Source organism: Mytilus trossulus, chromosome 14 (assembly GCF_036588685.1).
Source record: "Mytilus trossulus isolate FHL-02 chromosome 14, PNRI_Mtr1.1.1.hap1, whole genome shotgun sequence".
NCBI lineage: Eukaryota > Metazoa > Mollusca > Bivalvia > Mytilida > Mytilidae > Mytilus > Mytilus trossulus.
In genome coordinates this window covers 69,453,353-69,476,923 of record NC_086386.1, presented here as the reverse complement: position 1 = coordinate 69,476,923, position 23,571 = coordinate 69,453,353, and the positions used below count along the sequence as shown (strand labels likewise).

Genomic DNA, 23,571 nt, shown 5'->3' with positions numbered 1-23,571 from the left:
AATAATAGTAAATATAAGATAAGATTAATTATTTTGTAGTTTTACAAAGAAAAGGGGAACAGATCCTCAAGAGAATTTAATTAACCAGAAAAGCAAGAAAAGTATATAAATGAAGCTTTCATAGTATTGGATGAAACTGTTACTAGTCAATATATACTTCGTTACCAATACAAAAAAGGACTAAAACATCTGAATGAAAAGAAACATATTGGTATCATGATCAGTAGGCTGCGTTTAATAAAAGACAGAATTTATAAGCACTTGCAAATCGTATGTTCGTATCATTAGAACGCATTAAAAAACGAGAACTTGTCATTTAAGATCCCGACAACAACATGTAAGTGATTGTTCTAAGCAAGGATTTGTTTAGTGATCTCATATACAAATGATTTTAATCCTTGTTCTAAGTAACATAAAATACCCGGAAGTTGAAAGCACTCAGGTTCATGCGTAATCGTTCATGGAGAATTTTTCAAATGCGGTTTCTACAAAATAATAACTAAGTAAAGTCATAAAAGACATTCAGAGGTCAACATACGATCTTCAATAACAAAGTATTAAAAAGGGGTTTCAAAATATTTTCTGTATACGTCTATAAGTTTGAATAAATATATAAGGGATTATCAAAGATATTATAAAAGATAATTCTATTAAATACAAACAAAATGTAACACAAATCAAATCAGAAAAGCACTCCATGATCTTTATATTACCAATATGATATAAACAACAACAACAACAGCAACAGGTATTGTTTTTAAATTATACCGTACCAACGAATGCAAATTGCCAAACGCAAAAAGCTAGTCTGATATAAAATCACGCTGACCTGAGAATGTACTTAAAAATCTAATTGATCTCAAGTTATGCTGAAATGACTTAAATTTGTTTGTGTTAAATGTGTGGCTGATGTGCAATTGCTAATACAAGCAATAACAAACATATATACTGAAAAGGATAACACCATAAGACAGGGGGATTTGAAAAGGGAAAGGAATTCAAAAGCATGTTCTCAAAAACGCTTACTGTTGGTTTTTTTAATTTTTTATTTGTTTGTGTTACAACACTTGTATAAAACATAGCCCAGTAATTACAATTTACATAGAAATAAATTTGATAATCTCATTTTATGTACCCGCGATGTTACTATTTGTTTTAAAAAAGTGTTCCTTTCAGATTGTATAACATAACCTGATCATGGTGATGTTCATTGGCGGATTCCCGGGGGGGGGGGGTTCCAGGGGTTATTACCCCCCTTTTTTGGCCGATCAATGCATTTGAATGGGGACATATAGCTGGAACCCCCTTTATCCTTGGTTGGGAACCCACCCCCACCCTTTTAAAATGTCTGGATCCGCCCCTGGTGTTTACGCTTCATATTTATTCTAATTATTTTATATTTAATAAATTAAAATAACATTTTAACTTAAATTGATAATCTGTATGTTTATCTTACAAAGTGACGATATTTAAATTCATAAAAGGTAAAAGATATCCACTTAACCTTTTAAATTGTACAGTAATGAAATATAACACCATTTTAATTTTGAGTTTAATGGCTGTTCCCTTCACTTAGTACTATTGTTTATATAGTTAAAAGTCTAAATGCTTTAATTAAATAGAATCACTCTTCCGAAGACGACAGGTGGAATATATTTTCCTTATAGTTAAAGATTATTAAATGTTGTCAAGTTTGTGTTTCACAGTTATCTTCATTATTAACTCTATGAATACGTTTATTATTCAAAATAGAAATTGATCTTTCTGTTATCGATTTCAAGATTCTTAAGTTATCTTCTAATTAATATGTGATTTATAATATGTCGAGATTTATATCGGGAAAATTAATTTGAATAAGATAAAAAGCATGAGCAAAATGTCACCAAATGAATCAATAATCCACAACTTAGACTTGGGTCATTCTAAAACCGGTAATTCTAAAACCGAAGAAGATGATGACGACCAATTAATAATTATTATCGGAGATAAAAAGAAATCGAAAAATGTGACTGAAAGAAAACATCGAAAAAAGAAAAAGGTCAAGGACATGTGGGAGAATGAAGATTTCATACAAATAAAAGGAATACAAAAGGCACAGGAAGTCGTAAATAAAAATTTACGACAATTACAACTGGATAAAATGAGGATAAGCCGTAAAGAAGCGTCGGAGAATATTCGACGACGTCGGGAGATGACTCAGCAAAAACAAGTTTTAAGAGAAGTTCTTCAAAAAATGAAAGGTAGGGGAGACTTATTTAATTACGAGCGAAATTTAAATGAAGAAATCAGTTGTGACTCTGACAAAGAAAATAAATTAATAAATAACAAAAACACAACTAGCACGCAATCGAAAGAAAATAATAATGTTAGTTATTTGGACAAAAGATTTATTCATAACGACAACAATAAGGGTAACAATAAGACAAATATTTTACCGCCATTGGTCAGGACGACAGGAAAACCTAATTTGTCGATGGCTTCAGAAAGGAAAAGTCCAGTTTCAACGTCGTCTGCAGATGACATCATTCCATCAGATACTAAACAGAAGAATACCGGTTACGGTGCATATAAACGTTCAATAGTTGTAACGATACCGGATGTGAATACCGACGCTAGTTTGTACACTCAGAGATCTGCAAGACGTTTTACCAAGAGTGCGAGCTCAGACAGGCGCAGTGTAAAATCAGATAGTGCAACTCAGTGTGATAAGGAAGAGGAGATAACTCTTAATAGAACAAATCATCCATCATCTGCACGTTCAAGGTTAACGGATTTACCTCCCATAAAATTCACTTTACAAGGACTTAACGGACCTCCGGTATCGTACTACGTGGAAAAGGGAAATATGGTCAGCTATCGACCTAACTATGGTGTTCCAACATCAAAATTACCCGAAGAGAAAACGACTAACCCAACCATGGTTGTCTCTCCTCGGAACTCCTCGGTCAGTATTCCACTTGTCCGAAAAGAAGCTTGTCGACCAAAGGATAACTTATCAATCGTTGGAAAAAATCCACAAATACCTCTATCACAGCATTTCTTCGATACGGAAGCACACCCAGCATTTGTAGGGAGGGTCTCGAGTTACGATATTAGGTCAAGCGTTTCTCCTGATTCGTCGGGTGGAAGTTCGAGAACCTCTCCAAGGCACAGCATGAGAGGATCAAAATTGCTTCGAAAAAACCCAAAAGAAACAGGTGTGAAAAAAGAACTTCAGTACACTACTGCAACTGGATTTGTTATAAGTGAATTTTCAATGCAAGATCGTGTTCCAAAGAAACCGAGTGTTAAAGTAGAAAAACAGTCAGTCCACGAATTTCCCGTCCATGTCCGTGAACGCTATATCAAAAAGAAACTGTTGATTGCCCAAAGTGACAGACAAGATGCGGTTTCTTGGAAAGTACGAAAATATATAACAGGTTAGTGTCAACAGATCTGTTATAGGGTAATTGTGGCTCAGTATATAATTAACATAATGGTTCACACTGTATTCGCGTGAATTATAACTAGTAAATAAACATGAGACAGCAACCCATTGAAAGAACTTGAAAGCAAACAAATAACGAAACAACCAAACACACAACTCTAAACCCCCTAAGAAACGAAGACACGACACGGTCAATCATAGTCAATTATTTAGATCGGAGGTTAACACAGCTTCCGTGTGCGTTGTTTGATTGGACAATAACCTCTGTGTTGATAGGCAAGTGATACCTGTATAGTGGTGTTTTGCATTTGCGACAATTTTTACAAAATCAAATCTAACATTTGCGTCATTTACAGGTAACAAATAACGGAGCAGTTTGCAATATTCATTGCTTCATCGCGAATAAGATTTTAGTTTTAGATTATTCACCCTCGAAAATTAAGTAGGTTCATATATACTCATTTCTTATTTCAATTTTGAATTCTAGATTTATTTAATGTCGCCTAACTTCATCCTTGGGGTTATTATTAAACGTCTCTCTTTCGAATACTATTTATCTGTAATATTAGCGCTAATGAAATGATTTATTTTAGCGCAAAACAAAAAAGATATGTGTCGCTAATGAAAGAATGTTCTGACATGAATGAAATGCCAATTGGCGCAGAATTAAAGCAAAGCACTATAAGACACAAACTGCTTAATTCGCTCGACTACTGTCAGAATTGGTTACGTCATATACTTTAAGGATTTCTAATTAATACGAGTTAGCTTTAATGAAATGCGTGTACGCTCAAGTCGTTTATCAGTGTCTATTTGATATGCCCCATTTATGGCCATATAGTTTTCTGGTCTGTGCGTCTATTCGTCCGTCGGTTCGTTCGTTTGTCCGTCCGTTTGCTCGTCTTTCCCGCTCCTGGTCAAAGTTTTTAGTCGAGGTAGTTTTTAATGAAGTTGAAGTCCAATCTTCTTAAAACTTAGTACACATGATATGATCTTTCTAATTTTGATACCAAATAAGAGTTTTAGCCCCAGTTTCATGGTCCACTGAACATACACAATGATAGTTTGGATGTGGCATCCGTGTACTAGGGACTTTCTTGTTTTTGTCGATTCCATGAGTCAAGCTCCTTTCAACTGATTTTTATAATTTGTGCTTTAAAATGTGTTGTGCTGTTAAAATCATCACTTTGCTAGTAGGTTATAAGGGAAGGATTGAGCGTCCGCACACTTGTTTGATATTTTGTATATGTCTGTCCTTAGTCCAGAGCCTGGAATTCTGTGTTTGCCGTTTTTTGCTGTATACCATAATTTGGTTTTTTGTTTGTTTGTTGTTTTGTACATATATCAAACTGTTGGATTTCTTATTCAAATTGTTTTACGTTACGTTATGATGGGGTCTTTCAGGGTTTGATAAGCGATGTGGGTTTTGCTCATTATTGAACGGCGTATGGTGACTTTTTATCGTTTCTCACATCATGTCGCATCTCTATTTTATAATAGAACAATTATAATATATGCATATCGTCGAACATATATGGTGTGACCATATCAAATTGATATTCTATGATCATAATTTCTGTGTCATAATGTTATTCGTCTCAAAATAACCTACTACTTCTTATCATAAATTCAATAGATAGTCCTAAGTATTTTCGAAATATAAAATGCAAATAATAAAGACAAAAACAAAGAAGGCTAAACTTAACTATATAAACTTAGATAAGTTCAATGTAAATTTTCAAACGAGCTTAGATAGAATTTACTGAAGATTTATAAGCTTATAAAACTAACTGTAAATATTTTCTTTTATTTTCATATTGTTGACATAATCGCCGATAATTATTGTCAACATTATTTGTATTCTCCACGAAATTCCTACCATAATTAATAAAAAGTTAAAAATAAGTTTTCTTTGTTAAAATTTAAACGACCCCAAATATACTTTTCAATAGAACCGTTACATATTTGCATGATCAATCGCCTCGACATTTTTTTAATATTTTCTATAGAAATGTAACAAAATACTTGTTTTCATAATTAACTTATATACTTTATTTAAGATATATATGATTGTATTCACAATCATATAGATCCATACTACTAGAAGAACAATGGTATTGATGACGCGCTGTACTGTGCTTTAAATAATGAAATATGAGATGTAAAAGATATGTTTATCTGAAATAGGAGAAATTACAAAACCATGATATTATCTGTTGAAAATGACACTGTTACATGCCTGTATGAAAAAAATATTAGGGGTAAAGGTATGAGACAGCTAGCAATCGAATAATTTATACGTCTGTCTTTTTCATTTATAGCCATGGTGTCACGGAATAGAAGTTACTTTATAATATAAGTTCCAAAAGGAAAAAATATTCTGAAATATTATTTCCACAGGAATAAATATTACATTAGATGTTCCTAACGGAATAAATAGTATTGAATATTTGTTCCAACTGGTACAGGTATTATGACATTGTTTATAATAAAGTTTCCACTGGAACTTCTGTTAGGTGACAATGGCGTTGTCAGTTTATTTTCGATTTATGAGTTTGACTGACCCTCTGTTACAAAATGTATCTTTCGATGAAAGCCATCTTTTATAAAATCAAATCAAAAGACATAATAGTCTACAGCCAAGTTCTATGTGTTAAATTGGTTTTATAAGAAAAAAAGAAGTGTTTGCAACATAAACAAAATGCCCATTGAATGCTCAGAATAAGACACCCGATCTACCTTATATGTAACACCAACAGAAGTAAAACAGCCATAACGAACTTACTTTAACTAAATCTAACATAAACAGCAGCAGTTGTCCTTTTCTAGATTTAGACATTTCAATTTCAAACGGGAAACTTCACACTGAAATTTACGACAAAAGAGGCATTTTTTCATTTCCTATTGTTAATTTTCCTTTTTTAGACGGCGATGTGCCTTTGGCTCCATCATACGGTGTTTATATATCGCAACTCGTTCGGTTTGCCCGTGTGTGTTCTGGTGTCATAGATTTTAACGAACGTAATCAATGCATCACTGGTAAATTGTTGTGTCAGGGATTTTGATACCATAAATTACTTAAAACTTTTACTAAATTCTTTCATAGATACAAAGATTTGATTAGTAAATTTGGCTATACCTGTAGAAAGCTTATTAAAAACGGTATTTCACATCCTAAATTTTATGGTAATATTGTACTTAAAGCGAGGAAATCACTATGTGATCCTTGTAAACTCATCGAACCTTTAAACAAACTTATAAGTAAGGGTTATCGTACCAATATTGTAATTATATCTCTGAATATAGTTCACATTGGCACTAATATTGATTTTGTCATTAGCAAATTAAAACATAACTAAATTTCATTATCTTTTGAGACGAGATGTATAGAGACACAGACACGTTAACTTTTTTTTCTATAGAAGTCGCTCTTAACTATACTACTACCTGTCGATACATTTATTTTTGGCATTGCACAAGTCATGTCTTCTTTGACTATTAATGACGTTAAAATACTAAATCCCTGTGATGTGTTTTAGTCGATTTTAGTCTCTGATGCATGATTGTTTATTATTAATTGGTTTTGGCTTTTAACTAGCTGTCAGTAACTGCGAGTACTCTCAAATCGTATTTTCTTGTTAATTCGACCTGTTGATACTGTTTCTAATGCTTTTTTGTTATTTTTTATTTAATATATGGATCTTGTCTGTACACCAGCTTTGATTATTTGTAATATCTTCAATTGTTCACTTATTCTTACAACATTTGTATAAACTTCAAGATTATAAAAAAACGGTTTTTTTTCTAAAGTGAACAATGATTGGTTAAATATTTCTCAGTGATGTCCTGTGTTTGAATTTGTTTGTTAGCTTTTTTGGTCATGAATGTTTTGTCTCTAATATTTAATTAACTGTGCATTTGTATTCAGATATCGCAGATCAAATTTATTCGTTCTTTGTGTAATCATACGTTTTTTGATTGAGGTAAGTCTGCCAATTGATATTTTATCGTTTGTTTTTCTATGTTGTGATGTTATGCTATTGTTTCAGAAAAAGGGAGAAGGTTTGGATCCATTAAAACGTTTAATCCCGCTGCAAATGTTTGCACCTGTTCTAAGTCAGGAATCTGATGAACAGTAGTTGTCGTTTGTTTATGTAATATATACGTGTTTCTCGTTTCTCGTTTTGTTTATATAGATTAGACCGTTGGTTTTCCCGTTTGAATGGTTTTACACTAGTAATTTTGAGGCCCTTTATAGCTTGTTGTTCGGTGTGAGCCAAGGCTCCGTGTTGAAGGCCATACTTTAACCTATAATGGTTTACTTTTTAAATTGTTATTTGAATGGAGAGTTGTCTCATTGGCACTCACACCACATCTTCCTATATCTATATTACAATTCTTTACCAAAATAAAATGAAATATAAAGTGATAATGAACAGGAAATTTCTTTTAAAGACATGCCATAACTATTTTAAAAGATGCTTTATTTGGTTTTCAAGTTTCCTAACAGCAGTGAAATCGAAGATTAACATCACTGCAGGCTCACGGTTTCTTTTTCAAGAATCTCTGCTTATCCATTGTATCTATATCACAGATGTTATGTATTGCCTATTCAGAACGTATCGGAAATAAACAGTGATAAAACTGTCGATTATAGTTGTTGACATCTTGCATGTTAGAAAAAAAGAGTTGTAATGGAACACTAACTCTGCTATTTTTTTAATTATTTTTTTAAAGTACTATACAAGGTCAATAGTTTATACAGTGTATATTGAAAATGTCATTGAACTCGATATGAAGCATTTACTATTATAATAGAATCTTAAAAGATGCAAGCAATCATTTGATGAACATAAACTGGGCATCTAGCTCTCCTCACAAATTTTGAACTGGTTTTTGAGGGAGGGTGGATTTTTGTTCTGGACAAACTTTTATTTTTCGCCTTCGGCAAAAAACAATTTATTGTTTTGGCGACAATTTTTTTCTCCCAAAACTGGAAACAAACTTTTTCCCCAAAAAAATCCATAGCCCCCCCCCCCCCCCCCACCCCGCAAAATCAAATGGTTGCTGCCTTATTGTTTGCTGATGAAATTCCTTATCGGGAAGTCCGAGAAGGAACTGCAGTGTCTGCTTAACCCGAATAATCCAGTCGTTATATTGTGCTCCCTATCGATCACTACCTTAACGAAAGGTGGAGAGAATCGGAGACGGTAAGGGCTTGAATTATTCGAGTTAGTGTCCGCTGGACATAACATTTAAATTTGAATCAAAGTGAAATTTAAAGTTTAACCCAAACAGATTCAAAATTTTGATAGTAGGTTATAAACGCTTAGATAAAACTAAAACGTCACAGAGTTATCGTCCTACGATAAAATACAAATAATTGTTTGGTCATTGTTTTTATCAGGTTGATCCCTATATCAGTAAAACTATGGAGAGTTTAAGTAATAAATAATGTTGTCAGAGTGAAATGTACTCTCAGAGATCATTGGTTTAGGAACCTAAACTTTAAATGTTATTTGTTTATGTAATATGCTTACCTTACTTTTACCTAAGCTCATATTTTTACATTTTACATAATGTTTTTTTCCTCTTATGTAAGATGATATACCAATTTTAAGTATGAAAATGTTGTATGAATATGTTTACTTGTCTGTGTATATTCATTGCATATGCTGTTCGACGCATTTGTGGATACCCTTTCCGCAAGTGCCCGCGTTGTTAAGGGTAGCATCTAAATAATTATACATCAATAAAAGGAATATCACATAGGACGTAAATTGGATATATATTATATCAAATTTATTTGCCTTTAAAAATTATACTCTCCATAACACTAGTTTTCAATTCCATAATACTCATGGAATAAGTACTGCTGGCAAAATAATTCAATTTACATACACTATCATACTATAGCGAGTTCAGCTCCTTTAAGAAATGTCCATTGTCTATGTCTACGATGGGATTGTCTGTTGAATTGATGTTAATTTTGTAATGTTACAATGCTAAATTTTTAATATTACAATGCTAAATTTTTAATGTTACAATGCTAAATTTTTAATATTACGATGCTAAATTTTTAATGTTAAATTGCTAAATTTTTAATATTACAGTGCTAAATTTTTAATGTTACAATGCTAAATTTTTAATGTTACAATGCTAAATTCTCATATATTTTATTTCTATTTCAGACCCGGGATCGTTTTCTAGTTCCATGTCTAAAGATTTTTCATCCCCAGCAGCTTTGCCCACTGAAAGTTACAGATCCTCAGTGGACAATGCAAACTCTGTACCTCAAAATAAGAGAGACATTTCAGACTTATTGTTACGTTTGTTATTGAAACAGAATCCTCGCAACCATGTACAAAGGGAGAGAACTGTACCGTCCGACGACAAAATTTTATCATCGTTTAATTCAACGAAATCGAAACACGAACGAAGCCATGACAGAGTAACCGAAAAGATAAAAGAAAACAAACTAAGCTAGTTGATAAAATCAGGGACCTTGTTAAAATTGAACTTTTATTTTTTGTTGATTATTTATTTAATTTAAGTTTATTAAAAAAATAAATCTTACAACGCTGTATGTTTATACCCTCTACGCCAACTATTGTCAGGAAACTATATACAATGTTAATAACACTTTATAAATTGCGTGAGTCTTTGTGGTCTTCTCTGGCTGTATCTTTATCAGGAACGCTTAGACCAAATCGTTTGATTACAGGAACTTGAGTATAAAGGTGTAGAAACGTTTGGAGCTACATGTATATGACCAAAAGGGACATACAGAGCTAGCCAAATCACATCGGGATCAACTTTTTCTTTAAAAAGTTGGAACCCTTGTATTCAGTTTGGTTTTCATATCATATCACTGCAAAATTTGTTTTAGATATTTTATATAATAGATTCAAGAATGAAACAACTCGATTCAATCATTAATATATCGAGTGAATGTAATAGGTTTGTGATAGATTCAGATTCAACTGTATGTAAAACAGAGATGTGTGTCGATTAAACGATACAGAGAAAAAAACGAAAGGCACGTAGTGGTTAATACTTATACATAATTATACGCCCTCTGAGGAGAGGGATATTCTAAATAACATTAACGGTACCAATTTTTCTGCACCAGATGCGCATTTCGACAATACATGTCTCTTCAGTGATGCTTGTGGCCAAAATATGTAAAATCCAAAGCTAATATAAAAGATGAAGAGCTATAATCCAAAAGTTCAAAAAAGTATAGCCAAATCCGTGAAAGGAATCAGAGCTTTGCATGAGGGAGATACATTCCTTACTTTATAATGATTTTTATCATTTTGTAACAGCAAATTTAATAACACAAAAAATCCGTATTTTCATGCCGTGTCAACCCTACTAAGAGTTAATAGGCTTGACATTTTTGAATGTCTTACAATTCAAAGGACCGTTACTATTTCATTATATCGAGAGAGAAAATTGGCGATGCATAACAGAATTATTCGCCGACGGTGAATATAAGGGTTCTTTACGAGGCGGGCACACTTTGTGTCGAGGGAGTATTTTTTATGCAAACTTTTTTATAAAAGTAATTTGCCTTTTTTTTTACACCGGGTAACACCTTAAATACAAATTATTGTTGAGAGTGAGTTTTAAAGCCTTTTTGGACTTGTCAAGCTTCTTCAAAAACTACAGATCCTATACAAGAACGATGTCTTTATTAAAAAAACAAAAATAAATTGCATATCAACGGCAAGCATTTTGTGTTTGCGCCAATTGACAAGAGAGTCAACATTGTTGTCGTTGTATGACGAAAGTAGTTCAGATAATGAAGGAGGTATTAAAAAGATTAGTTTTTCTTAAGACTATATAATTCTTTTATTCATAATACTTTCATCAAACAGAATAAAGTTAAGGAATAATTGTCAACAAATATAACCTTAAAGCTTATAGTCATACTTAACATTTCTATATCATCCACTTGAATATGTTATTCACGTCAAAAGTTCAGAAATTAACGTTTTCACATAATTTCATGTCAATAGATAAAAAGTAAAACCACAAAAATACTGAACTTAGGGGCAAATCAATTCGGAAAGTTCATAATTACATAGCAAAATCGAATAACAAAACGCATTAGAAACGAATGGACAAGAACTGTCATATTCCTGACTTGGTACAGGCATTTTCAAATGTAGAAATGGTGGATTAAACCTGGTTCTATAGCGCTACCCCTCTCACAACCATTCTTCATTTGTTCTGGATTTTGATGGCATCACTATGACACAAGACTTTAAATGTGAATAAATGTTAGCCTCGATTATCAAAAAGAATTCATGTGAAGGTGCAGGGATACACTATGACACTATGGCATGGGACATTTTAGGTATGTTCTGTGTGTCTGTCTGCCCGTCCGCGGCGTTTGACAAATATTGCCTATTTGTTTGAGACAATGTTCTCACGTGATGCGAGACAGTGAGTCACTAATTTTATGTTAGTATTGTAACTTTTTCTCGGTAAATGCGAGCATTATTTCGTTTTGTTAATTCAATAGAAGGCTGTTACTTCATTGTAGTGATGTGTTATGTATTATGCGATATACTAGTGTTTACTGTCTGCATGTACCTGTCCAAAGTCCAGAACAACTAAATCTCGTAAGTACAAAAAAAATGTACATGGCCTTTATTAATATTTTTACTTGAAATTCCTTAAAAATAATGTTTATGGCAGCCATTTAATAGTCTTCGATTTAATAAAGCAATTTTTGTGTAGACTAAATTTCACAAAAACGCTTGCCATTAGTGTAAAAGATAATTTCAATTAACGAAATTTCATTCTAAAAGTCATGCCAACTTTTATCAGTTTAATCCATTAATTTATGAAAAGCTGTTAACAAAAATATATGTATCAAACGATGAAGTCCTTATACATTTGAACAGGTTTTTATCATTTTCTTCTTATCATCATTTTAGTTTTCCGTATGTAATTTGAATATGTTCTCCAATTGATTAAGTTGTTGTCCTCCCTATTCAGGTTGGCATAGTAACAGTTTTTGTACCACCACCCCCCTTTATATCGTGCTGCACAGTTCCGGCCTGCATCACCGTCATGGTCTGAATCCTTTGTACTAAACATAAGGCCGTTGTGATAGGTCATTGAATCACCTGCAAATATCAAACTACATTAAGTACTAGCTTTATTGAAATAATAAAATCTTTTCCTCATTTCCTCATTAGCAAAAGATGTTTAACAAAACTGTGTTGTGTCATGGGACCCCCCCCCCCCCCCAAAAAAAAATAAATAAATAAATAAAATAAATTAACTAAAATAAATAAATTAAAGCAAAACAAAACAAAACAAAACAAAAACACACAAAAACAAAAACGATTTGACGTAAGATTATTGAAAGTAAAACGACAGTTGCTAAATAAGTAGTTTTCTATGTAGTGTTGTGTGTTTTCGTGATTTTCTTTTTTTCGTCATGGCGTTTTATTTTAAGTTATCGACCAATGAGTCTTATATAATCATTTTTGTACGTTCCACCTCTTTCGTGAGAAGTATTGGAGTAAAAGACAGCTAAAGAGTTCGGAGAATGAAACCCCGATGTTTACATATATTCTAGATTTCATTAAATATTTTCGAAGAAACCAGCATTTTTTATTGGAATCCTGCCGAATATTTAGATCTAGTACCCTGCTGAATTGTTGCATAGTTTTTACGTACATGTATTAGTATGTTTTGACCAATTATAGGTTAATAAATATATAACACATGCATGAGACATCGGATGGGATCAACATAGTAGGAAATAATAGGGGGAAAGATAGTAAGGGATTGAGAAAATGGACAATAACAAAATTACGGAATAATACGGTGCTAAGAAATAAAAAGTGAAGGGCTGAAAAGGGATAAAGAAAATGGCCTAACGATTGAAAAATACTAAAATGAAGACCACCCCATTGGCATACAGACTCTCAGCATACATACGATGCATACCCAATTAAGTTCACCGTTGTACTTACCTGCATTACCTCTGTAACCTGCTATGGCTAAACTATATTTACTGTTTTCATCATCAAGTCTGAAGGTTGAATAGTTTGCATATCTGTAATCACTAGGGGAGACTTCTAGATATATACTGATCTCATGCTGGGCCTCCGTTGACATTATATGAATATTTTCATTACCTGATAAGATAATACAACTAAAAATATATTGAAAATTTCTTAAATGAGGATGAAATAAACTGCACAAAGTTACATTTCTAGATAGAAATGATTTATTCAAAACAGAGGGATGCATGTAAGGAATGATAAGTCACGAGTAGCCTTCATTTCCCTTCCCAAATTGAAAAAAGAGCTACGAGAAAAAGAAAGATTGATGCCTTATCGTAAATTATATGATTAAATTGCAATCATGAAATGCATCGTCAAATCATTAGCATCTTTGACTCCAATGTAGGAGAATTGCATTGAAAACAGAAAAAACGGTAATTTACTATAATAATAACCAAGATCAATGTCAACGTGTCTGTTCTATAAAATAGAGAATGGAAATGGGGTATGCACATATATATCATAACATTTAAATTAAAAAAAAAATGGAATGTTGAACATGTTTCCAAGAATTGTCATTTAAAAATCTACAATTGCGGAGAACTTTTTTTTGTTATAACTGATGCTCAATTAGCACACAGAAGTATTATAATAGGTTCCATTTGTTTCTTTCAACCCATTGGTCGGTTGGTATTTGGTGTTATAAGTCACTTTCAACACGATTGGTTACATTGTTATATTTTGTAGGAGGGATCAGGGGGTAAATCCCAGAGACAACTACTAACCTTTGGCTCATTTAAAACGAAACACGAACGTTCCCTTATTGAAGTCAAGTTTGCACTCTGTAGGTTTTTTTTAACTTGCTGTTATACTATTTACTAACCTAACCAATAATCTCCACCAGCTATTCCGAATCCAGATTTATATTCATTCCATCCTCTATCAAAATCTACAGAACCACTCTCTCGTCTTTGTATCACCTAAATATATTAGATATTTAGTATGGTCTAATGTTAAGGTGGTATGGGTGTCTTCCTCCATCTTGGATTGTAAAAAACAGAGAACCAAAGGTCCATATTTTCTATCAAGTTAGCAAAATTTTATGCAGGAATGCAGATATTTATTATGAATTTTCATTTAAAAGAATATTTATTAGAATGTAGCTTATTAATATTAATATTTTTGCAAATGTTGATTATTTTTTGTTGTTTTTAGAAAGAAAAAAAAAAATCGCATTTTAAGGGGAGGTAACTCTAAAACAGTGCATTTTCTGAAGGATTCTACATGGAATTTTCCTATTTTGTATTTTAGCCAGAAAAAAACGTACGGTGACCCTATCTTTTCTTTTGAAATTTTCAAAGCATTGTCTGAAAGCTATCTTTTCCTTAAGTATTTAACAATTCTATCATTTTGTTAAGTTTCTAATCACAAAACGGTGTTTTTTTCTTGTATAATGCATACAAAATGTGTCATTTGGCACATCCTGTAGCTTGAGAAAATGCACGGTGACCTATCATTTTTTTTCGACATATATCGATAGATCATACTTGGTTTTGGCAAATTATGAACAAATTCTATCATTTTTATTTTAGACATCCATACCACCTTAATTGGGCATTTACTGTTGAGTCAACACGTTGAATTGAAGGAATACTTTACGTCTCCAGAACATGTCATAATACAAGTGGTTCATTGTTTTCTGAAATGTATTGATTGTTGTGTAATCGTGATCTTTCTACATGCTTTTTACGTTGCTGCAAATGTACATTATCATTATACAGGCCGTTCCCGCCACATACAGAATGTGGCGGGAACGTGTACCAGGTACATACAGAATGTGGCGAGAACGGCTTGTATAATCTGTCCCAGTCAGCAGCCTGTAGCTCAGTGTAACATATCTGTATTTCGTTCATTATTTTGTACATAAATTATGCCGTACGTTTTCTCGTTTGCATTGTTTTACATTTGTCAAATCGTGGTCCTTTATAGCGATATGAGCTTTGCTCATTGTTAACGGCCGTACGTTGATCAATAGTTGTTTATCTGTGTCTTTTGGTCTTGTGGGGAGTTGTAACATTTTTCTTTTTTATATTATCTGTATGCTTTGTGATTGTCTTTAATAATAAGTTCATCTCATGTTTTTTAAAACGGCAGAAATGCAATCGCTACAATTGTAACCAAGAACAAAATGCAGTAATGAACGGTGCTCAATATACAATCGGCAAATCTTAGATGCATCAAACGGGAGATTGTCTTAATATACTATACAAACCGTCCATATTTTGTTTGCTTCAACAACACAGTACACTTGAACTGCAAGGGTACCACCTCCGGGATAAATAGTATAAATTCCAGATATAGAAATAATTAAATCCTCACACTCTCTGGGGCCTAAAATGTTACTTTGATATACATATAAATTGCATACATGTATATATAATAGTATACAAATGGCAAGTTATGGTCTTATTACTATACATACAAAATAGATTTAAGTCATACTATTCTCATCAAATGCCTATACAGACTCTGTTTATTGAGTGTCGCTTGCTGAATTTCAAGTTGCAAATCTTGAATACACGACTTAGTTAAATTTACTATACTAAGTAGTTATTTTTGGTATTGCATATTGTAACATTATTCTTATATAGTACTTTACGTACTTCGATTTTCGTTCGTTGAGATACTTCCCTTTGGTATCAGTCTGATATGATTTATGTAAACCCCATACATTGTTTGTATGATTATTCGTGTGGAAAACTGAATATCGTCGTTGACAATGTAATGGAATTTGATGCTACTGTCATAAAAGTGAGAAGTTTAGCTAGCTATAAAACCAGGTTCAATCCACCATTTTCTACATTAGAAAATGCCTGTACCAAGTCAGGAATATGACAGTTGTTATCGTTTGATGTATTTGGACTTTTGATTTTGCCTTTTGATTTTTGATTTTCTTTTTTGAATTTTCCTCGGAGTTGAGTATTTTTGTGTGTTTACTTATACAAATGAACACGCTGCTTATTTTGTCATTCTTATAATCGCCATATACGGCCCAAGAGAATATAACATGGTGTCAGTTGTAATATTACACTTATTACTGTACATAACAAAAAGAATATTCCAAAATGAATGAAATGTGTAGACATTAATGATAATCGTTAAGCATATATAGAGAGTTTTGATTCGAGTGTCATAAATGAGTCGGTTAAAGACAAACGCAGCGCGTCTGATGTACAAAATTGAGGCCTGGGCTGTCGGTCATCGAACATTACTCATAACTTGTAGTACACATTTTGTGCACAAAACACCAAACACAGTATTGGTTGATGTCTAAGTCTGCGGTATTCTGATTGGTTGATGTCTAAATCCGAGGTATTCTAATTGGTTGATGTCTAAGTCTGAGGTATTCTGATTGGTTAATGTCTAAGTCTGAGTACGACAATGGTGCTTTTTTTGTTTAAAGTTATTTTTTACTGTTTCATTACAGCGGGTTATATTTGGTTGATTTTACGTAACAATATCTCAACTTTTTTTAATGCAAACTATGTAAAGAAAAGTAATAATGATGCCCCTTCCGAGTTGATAAATTGTACAATTGAGTAACACAAGACCTACTGGTAACACACTCATGGCCATTCCATGATTCACTTGAGTTACAACTGCAACGTCCATTAACACAAGATAAAGTAGATCTGCAATCTGCTGCTGATGTACAAGAACCGTTTAAAGAATGTCCTGGAAAATTAAAATTGATTTTGAAACTAGGAAAATTACATCTTTGAGATAGTGCAATAAGTTATGATTGTATACTTTAGTTTATGATGAAAAGTGTTACTCCAAAAGTATTTAAGGTGGAAACGTTTAATAGATATTATTTTTAAAATGTAAGTTTCAACTATAGAACAGTTGCTTAAATACGTACATAGAGAATGAAGAGAAAAATATCTTTTTTCTGCCGTCTTTACATTTTACATGTGTGCAGCAGACTCGTTTTAGTTTGGTAAATTAAAACCCTGGTATAGCTAACAGTTACAAATCGGTACCTTGTATTCTCTCTTTTTGTAAAGGGTTAAAAGGGTCGATCTGAAGGTTCAAGCCTTGTCCAACTGTTTTTGGTGATTTGTTCTTATGTGAAGTTATACAACTATACAAGGTATGGAGAGGATTTGTTGCCCTACGACTTATTTAAACTCTCAGCATTCTTTATTCTCGACCCAATAGCAAGTAAGGGGTCTGCAATGAATTGGTTGTTGTAGTCATACCGCAAAACTTGGTTTATCTTTTAAACTTTTACAGAATTTGTTATGCCGAGGTCTTTATAGAGTAAAGATGAAAGATGCAAAAAACATTAAAAACTTACAAGTCGAAAATAAAGTGACAACGCTATGGCAAAAATGACAAAGAGACAACATATACAAATCACAACATAGACACTAAAGACTCAGCTACACGAACCCCACCTAACAATAGGCGTAATCTCAGCTGATATGTAGTGGTAAACAATCCTGCCCCATGTGTCGCACCCGTCATGTTGCTCGTGACAGTAAAAACCCTGTGATAAGTATTATTCGGTAGACTTCGTTTCGAGAAAAAGAGAAGAGTGTTTTTGTTACGACGATTAGAACATATCCATCGTCATCTGTGAAACAGATATTCCATAACGATCAACGAACCGGTGATAGCATCCGTAAAAGATACGAAGGGATTATTTTAAACTTTACCATTTGCCCGGAACTTTGAGTTTGATTGGTTCCTTGTGAGCAAAATTCCTCTATTTAGAAATAGTGATAGGAAATGCATGACCTGAAATATGGACTTTTACTACATATGAATGTACTGATTGCCATACATGTTGCTACATATAAATTGAAAGTCTACAATTGCGAAGCTGGGGCTATACAATTCCCTAAAGTACAATTCATCCTCATGCTTTGGTAGGTAGATATGTCATTGGTAATGATACCACATATCCGCATTGAAATATTTTACTTATGACCATAAAGAAGATAAGAACAAATATATTAAACAATCAAACAACGATACATTTATTAAAGTCACTTTCAGCGATTAATGAACATTTACATTTATTCATTGTCAATGCTGTACTGCATAGTAAGATGACTTCCATATAATTATGTTATTATATGAGCTGTTTAACAGGGACGAAAGATACCAGAGGGACAGTCAAACTTATAAATCGAAAATAAACTGACAACGCCATGGCTAAAAATATAAAAAGACAAACAGACAAACAGACAAACAATAGTACACATGACACAACATATAAAACTAAAGAATAAACAACACGAACCCCACCAAAAACTGAAGGGGATCTCAGGTGCCCCATAAGGGTAAGCAGATCCATATGTGGCATCCGTCGTGTTGCTCGTATTATAACAAATCCGGTCTTTGTTAACAACTGAATACTATATTTCATAAATATGTCTTGGTTTATTTGGTGTCAATATTGCTATCTTATTGGCGTATTATATATCACCCTTCATCATTTCTTCATATTTACCTGTTCCGCATGAATACCCATCCCATGTTTCTCCAATAAAGTAGTCACACATTTACCTGTTTCGCATGAATACCAATCCCATGTTTCTAAAATAAAGTAGTCACACATTTACCTGTTCCGCATGAATAGCCATCCCATGTTTCTCCAATATAGTAGTCACATCTACATATTGAGTGGACACAAAACAATGTGTCTCTACACTCCATAAGTGTGGCACAAGTACCATTCACTGATTTTCCTACATAATTAATTAAAATAAAATTATTGCAAGACTTTGAAATAACAAACCAAGTTTTTGAAACTACATTGGAACATTTTTATAACTATGGTCTTTACTCTCTGTTCCACTATTGGCACCGGTTGCAATTTACTTGTCGAAATACAAGGCATCATACGTGTCAATTTGGAAACTTTAAGTTACTTCTGAAAAAAAAACGGTTCGCTCAGGATGTAAGCAGCCTATCAACATTTGTGTTTGTACATGAACATGTACAATAAGGCAAATATTTATAAGTATAGCTGTTGTTTCCACAATAGTTGGCTGATTTCAAGTTAAAACATAAAATTTGAATAACGTACGTTCTGCGCATGTGGATCCAGTCCAGTAGTTTGACTCTATACACTGACACTTTTTGTTTCTGCATTGTAAGGACAATTTACATTGTCTCGATTCCTCGCATTCCTCATTTATGGATTTTCCTTTATTAAAATAAAATACAACTATACACATATAAAGTTGAATGAGGTGCATACATGTATGGATAAATATACACGAACGAGACTTCAATCAGACAACGATAGGAAGGACAACTTATTATCAACATATGGGCTTACATTCTAAATATAAACCAAATGATATAAATGGAACTTATCATTTTCAGAGCCTGCAATTAAAATTTCTATTTCAATATTTCAAATAATTGTTACCGCGTGATTTTTTTAATTAAGACAAATATACGATTTAAATGATTTATATGAATACTAGTATTTGGTATAAAGCAGCAGCAACATAATGCAAAATAATAGTAATATTGTTATTATAATTATTTATATTATACTTGTCATGCAAACAAATCCATTCCAGAAGTAGTCAGTAGAGAGACACTGACATCGACTGGACAGACAGACAAGGTTGCTGTCACACTCGCTGTTTAGGGTACATGTAGAGTTAGGTCCTTCTTCTGTAAGACAGTAACAGAAGAACATTTATTTAAGAATTGAATGCTTCTTTTTGTAACTTCATTGGGGTGTAAAAGCGTTGACCGAAGTACATTTTGTATGAAGCGCTTCATACTTAAAATGTGCGCACGGTCAACGCTTTTACAACCCTATGAAGTTACAAAAAGAAGCATTCAATGCTTATAATTACATTTTTTTTAGCAATGATCATGAAAACACGAATTTTATTATTGTTTTATTTAATTTACCTGTGCACTTTATTGTGGGACCACGTGTTATCGTGAATGAAAAGTTTTATGGAGTAATGCAATTGCTTACGGAATAACACGTGATGTACAGTTAGCCAATCAGAATGAAGTATCATAATGAAACATACATCTAATGTAATTATTATTGTTTGAAAATCTTTTGCATTTTTTTTAGAGTACAACATACTCAGACTAGAGTATCACTGTAAATGGGTAATGCGTGATATAAAAGATAGAAAATATAACAGAATTATCAAATACTCTGACGTAAACAATCAACATGACACAACATCTGGTTCTATAAATTTATATATCATAGGCATGAAATCTAACACATGCTGCTAAATGCAGGAGAAAGATAGTTTTCAAGTTAAAAAAGATGAATATAAACGAATTCAGTGGTTGTCATTGGTCCGTGTCTGTCACATTTATTTTCGTAAATTGTTTTGTTCCAACATAGGCCATAAGTTTTCTCAATTGCATTGTTTTGTATTTTTTTTTTATATATAGAGCCTTTTAAATCCGATAATTAGACAGTATGGTTTGTTCTTATTGTTGAAGGTTGTACGATTGTCTATGGTGATGGAAGCTTTTAACGACCTTGACTGGTTATACAGCCCTCGCACGGTTGCCTTTATTGATTACATCCACTTCATTTGATTTATGGTGGGTAGTTGTTCTACTTATTGGCAATCTCCTTCCTCTATATATTAATTAACATTAAGGAATATTAGTAAACACAACTTTCTTTATGTGAGCCTTTGAATAAGCGACATATAAAAGAATCTTCAATTCGTACTTAGTCTATTGGAATAATTGTACACTTTTCTGTCCCCTTAATGTTTTCCCTTTAATTTTTCAATCACAACTCAATAGTATTTACATACGCATATGATGTCCACACAGAAGATCTCGATTACACGAGTCGGAACCGCTACAACAGTTTTCACATACCAAATGTCTGCCAATTGTTGATCGTCGGCCAAATCCGTTACTAGTTGAAGCATGAAGACAAAGCTGAAACAAGAATAGCCCCATAAAGCTGTATTTAAAATTCAACAAAGAATAATAAAAACCTAAAATTATCTCCTCTTTATAGACCTGAAACAACTTTTATATAATTTATCAACAATAAGGATACTTATAGTGAAGCATGCAAGATGTTATAGGATATCAAGACTAATTTTATGGAAACATGCAGGTTTATGTAAATTAAATGTATACCACGACTGAAAGTAAGGCAACGGGAAGGATTGTGCCTGATGTTCATATGATGAAATCATAATCTTTCAGTCAGTTTAATTGAAGTCTGGAGCTGGCATGTCAGTTAACTGCTAGTAGTCTGTTGTTATTTATGTATTATTGTCATTTTGTTTATTTTCTTTGGTTACATCTTCTGACATCAGACTCGGACTTCTTTTGAACTGAATTTTAATGTGCGTATTGTTATGAGTTTACTTTTCTACATTGGTTAGATGTATAGGGGGAGGGTTGAGATCTCACAAACATATTTAACCCCGCCGCATTTTTGCGCCTGTCCCAAGTCAGGAGCCTCTGGCCTTTGTTAGTCTTGTATTATTTTAATTTTAGTTTCTTGTGTACAATTTGGAAATTTGTATGGCGTTCATTATCACTGGACTAGTATATATTTGTTTAGGGGCCAGCTGAAGGACGACTCCGGGTGCGGGAATTTCTCGCTACATTGAAGACCTGTTGGTGACCTTCTGCTGTTGTTTTTTATTTGGTCGGGTTGTTGTCTCTTTGACACATTCCCCATTTCCATTCTCAATTGTATACACCAACTAATCTTAAATCACATAATTGTTCTGTAGTCTTTTGTGGATTGCTGTATAATTTGTAATCTTGCCACATCTCCTAATTTTATTTTTAAGAACAGGCATTGAAGGCATAAATCTATGCTCAGTGCTCGGAGCACAAAAATCAGGCTCGAAACATGAAATCCAGCAATTTGATTGGTTGATTTTCAAGTCTGAGTACAAAAATCATGCTCGAAAGTTATATGACCGTGAGGCCAGATATATGTAATTGGTACATAAGCGCAGACGACTGATTCGATTCTGTTGATCCGGGATATGTCTTTTGTCCACTTTTGGTGACGACGGTTGAAATGATTGTCTCTTAAAAAAAATGTAAATCTGGAACTTTCTTTTAAATACTTACAGATTTATCTTTGCAACCAAGATCAAAGTTTTCTTGATTATCTTCCGTCTTAAATTTATGGAGAAAACAAGCCTTTCAACAACAAAAATAGAAAAGTATAGAATTTGAATATTTTTTTGTAATTCATTTTGCAAACTTACTGTTAGTATGATAAGGAAAATAAACAATACATTCAACACGTTTAAGAATCTTCAGCAATGACTACAACATGTACAAGCTCGTACATTTTGTACAAACGAAAGGAATTGATAAAAATATAATGACTTAAATACGTCGTTTATTCCTCATTGAGTCCAGTTCTTTTTAATATACTTTTGATACTAGTCTATCTTATGTGCTGCAAGGAAGTGTATATTGTTTTCCTTTACTTTTTTGTCGCAGTCCTCTGTCATACCAATTAACAGAAAAATACAATGGATGCTTTTACTTTAATTGGAGCTGAATTGTTAACCCTTCCGGAGCACCGGATCAGAGCGACCATACGTATTGGATTTGATTATGATCGTGTTATGATTTAGAGTAAGGGCTTGTGTATAGGTTATGTTTATCGATTTCAGCATATATAGGTAGCGGCCCCATGAGTAAAGGAAGTCCCAATCTTCAGTGGATGAATAGGCTAGAAAATATTAATATATATGGATTAATACACACATCCTATGATTAATTCAGATGTATGTTTAAAAGATGTCAAGTTTAAAAACAACCCGACCTCATGTTCATGGCAGACTGTCATGTTTGTGCACAATTCTGGACTTTTGACTTCACTACAGCTCAAACAATTCTGCTTTCGAACTGTTGATAAATAAAAATGAACCTTAATATATGAACCTTTAAAATAGCAAAGGCAAAACACGTACTGATACTATATATTTAATGTTTATCAAATATTTATGTTTATCATTTGCTGTATGTATTATATGGAAAGCCACAGTGAACCCCCCGATTATTATTATTATTATTTTTTTCCCCTTAGAAATACAT

At 32.9% G+C, this 23,571-nt stretch overlaps 2 protein-coding genes across 2 annotated transcripts; one reads left to right on the top strand and one right to left on the bottom strand.

The window, feature by feature from the left end:
• Positions 1-1,666: 1,666 nt before the first annotated feature.
• LOC134696073 (kinesin-related protein 12-like) lies at positions 1,667-9,918 on the top strand. Its single transcript, XM_063557660.1, has 2 exons — positions 1,667-3,419; positions 9,619-9,918. Exons 1-2 carry the CDS (start codon positions 1,868-1,870, stop codon positions 9,912-9,914), a joined length of 1,848 nt encoding a protein of 615 aa, XP_063413730.1. The 5' UTR covers positions 1,667-1,867; the 3' UTR covers positions 9,915-9,918.
• Positions 9,919-12,328: 2,410 nt separating this feature from the next.
• On the bottom strand, positions 12,329-23,381 carry LOC134696923 (microfibril-associated glycoprotein 4-like). Its single transcript, XM_063558891.1, has 10 exons — positions 23,300-23,381; positions 22,591-22,662; positions 21,297-21,426; positions 20,041-20,163; positions 19,562-19,681; positions 19,095-19,220; positions 15,734-15,852; positions 14,345-14,441; positions 13,429-13,593; positions 12,329-12,570 (listed from the first exon to the last, which is right to left on the bottom strand). Exons 1-10 carry the CDS (start codon positions 23,321-23,323, stop codon positions 12,353-12,355), a joined length of 1,194 nt encoding a protein of 397 aa, XP_063414961.1. The 5' UTR covers positions 23,324-23,381; the 3' UTR covers positions 12,329-12,352.
• Positions 23,382-23,571: the final 190 nt, after the last annotated feature.

What these genes read in the sequence shown, in the direction of transcription:
- LOC134696923 (XM_063558891.1), bottom strand. Translation starts at nt 23,323, where the DNA reads ATGACAGTCTGCCATGAACATGAG. An exon ending in TCTGTGTGGACATCATATGC is followed by an intron (nt 20,164 to 21,296) that starts GTATGTAAATAC and finishes ACTGTCTTACAG; the next exon opens with AAGAAGGACCTAACTCTACA. An exon ending in TGGATTTGTTTGCATGACAA is followed by an intron (nt 19,682 to 20,040) that starts GTATAATATAAA and finishes ATTTTAATAAAG; the next exon opens with GAAAATCCATAAATGAGGAA.
- LOC134696073 (XM_063557660.1), top strand. Translation starts at nt 1,868, where the DNA reads ATGAGCAAAATGTCACCAAATGAATCAATAATCCACAACTTAGACTTG. An exon ending in AGTACGAAAATATATAACAG is followed by an intron (nt 3,420 to 9,618) that starts GTTAGTGTCAAC and finishes TTTCTATTTCAG; the next exon opens with ACCCGGGATCGTTTTCTAGT.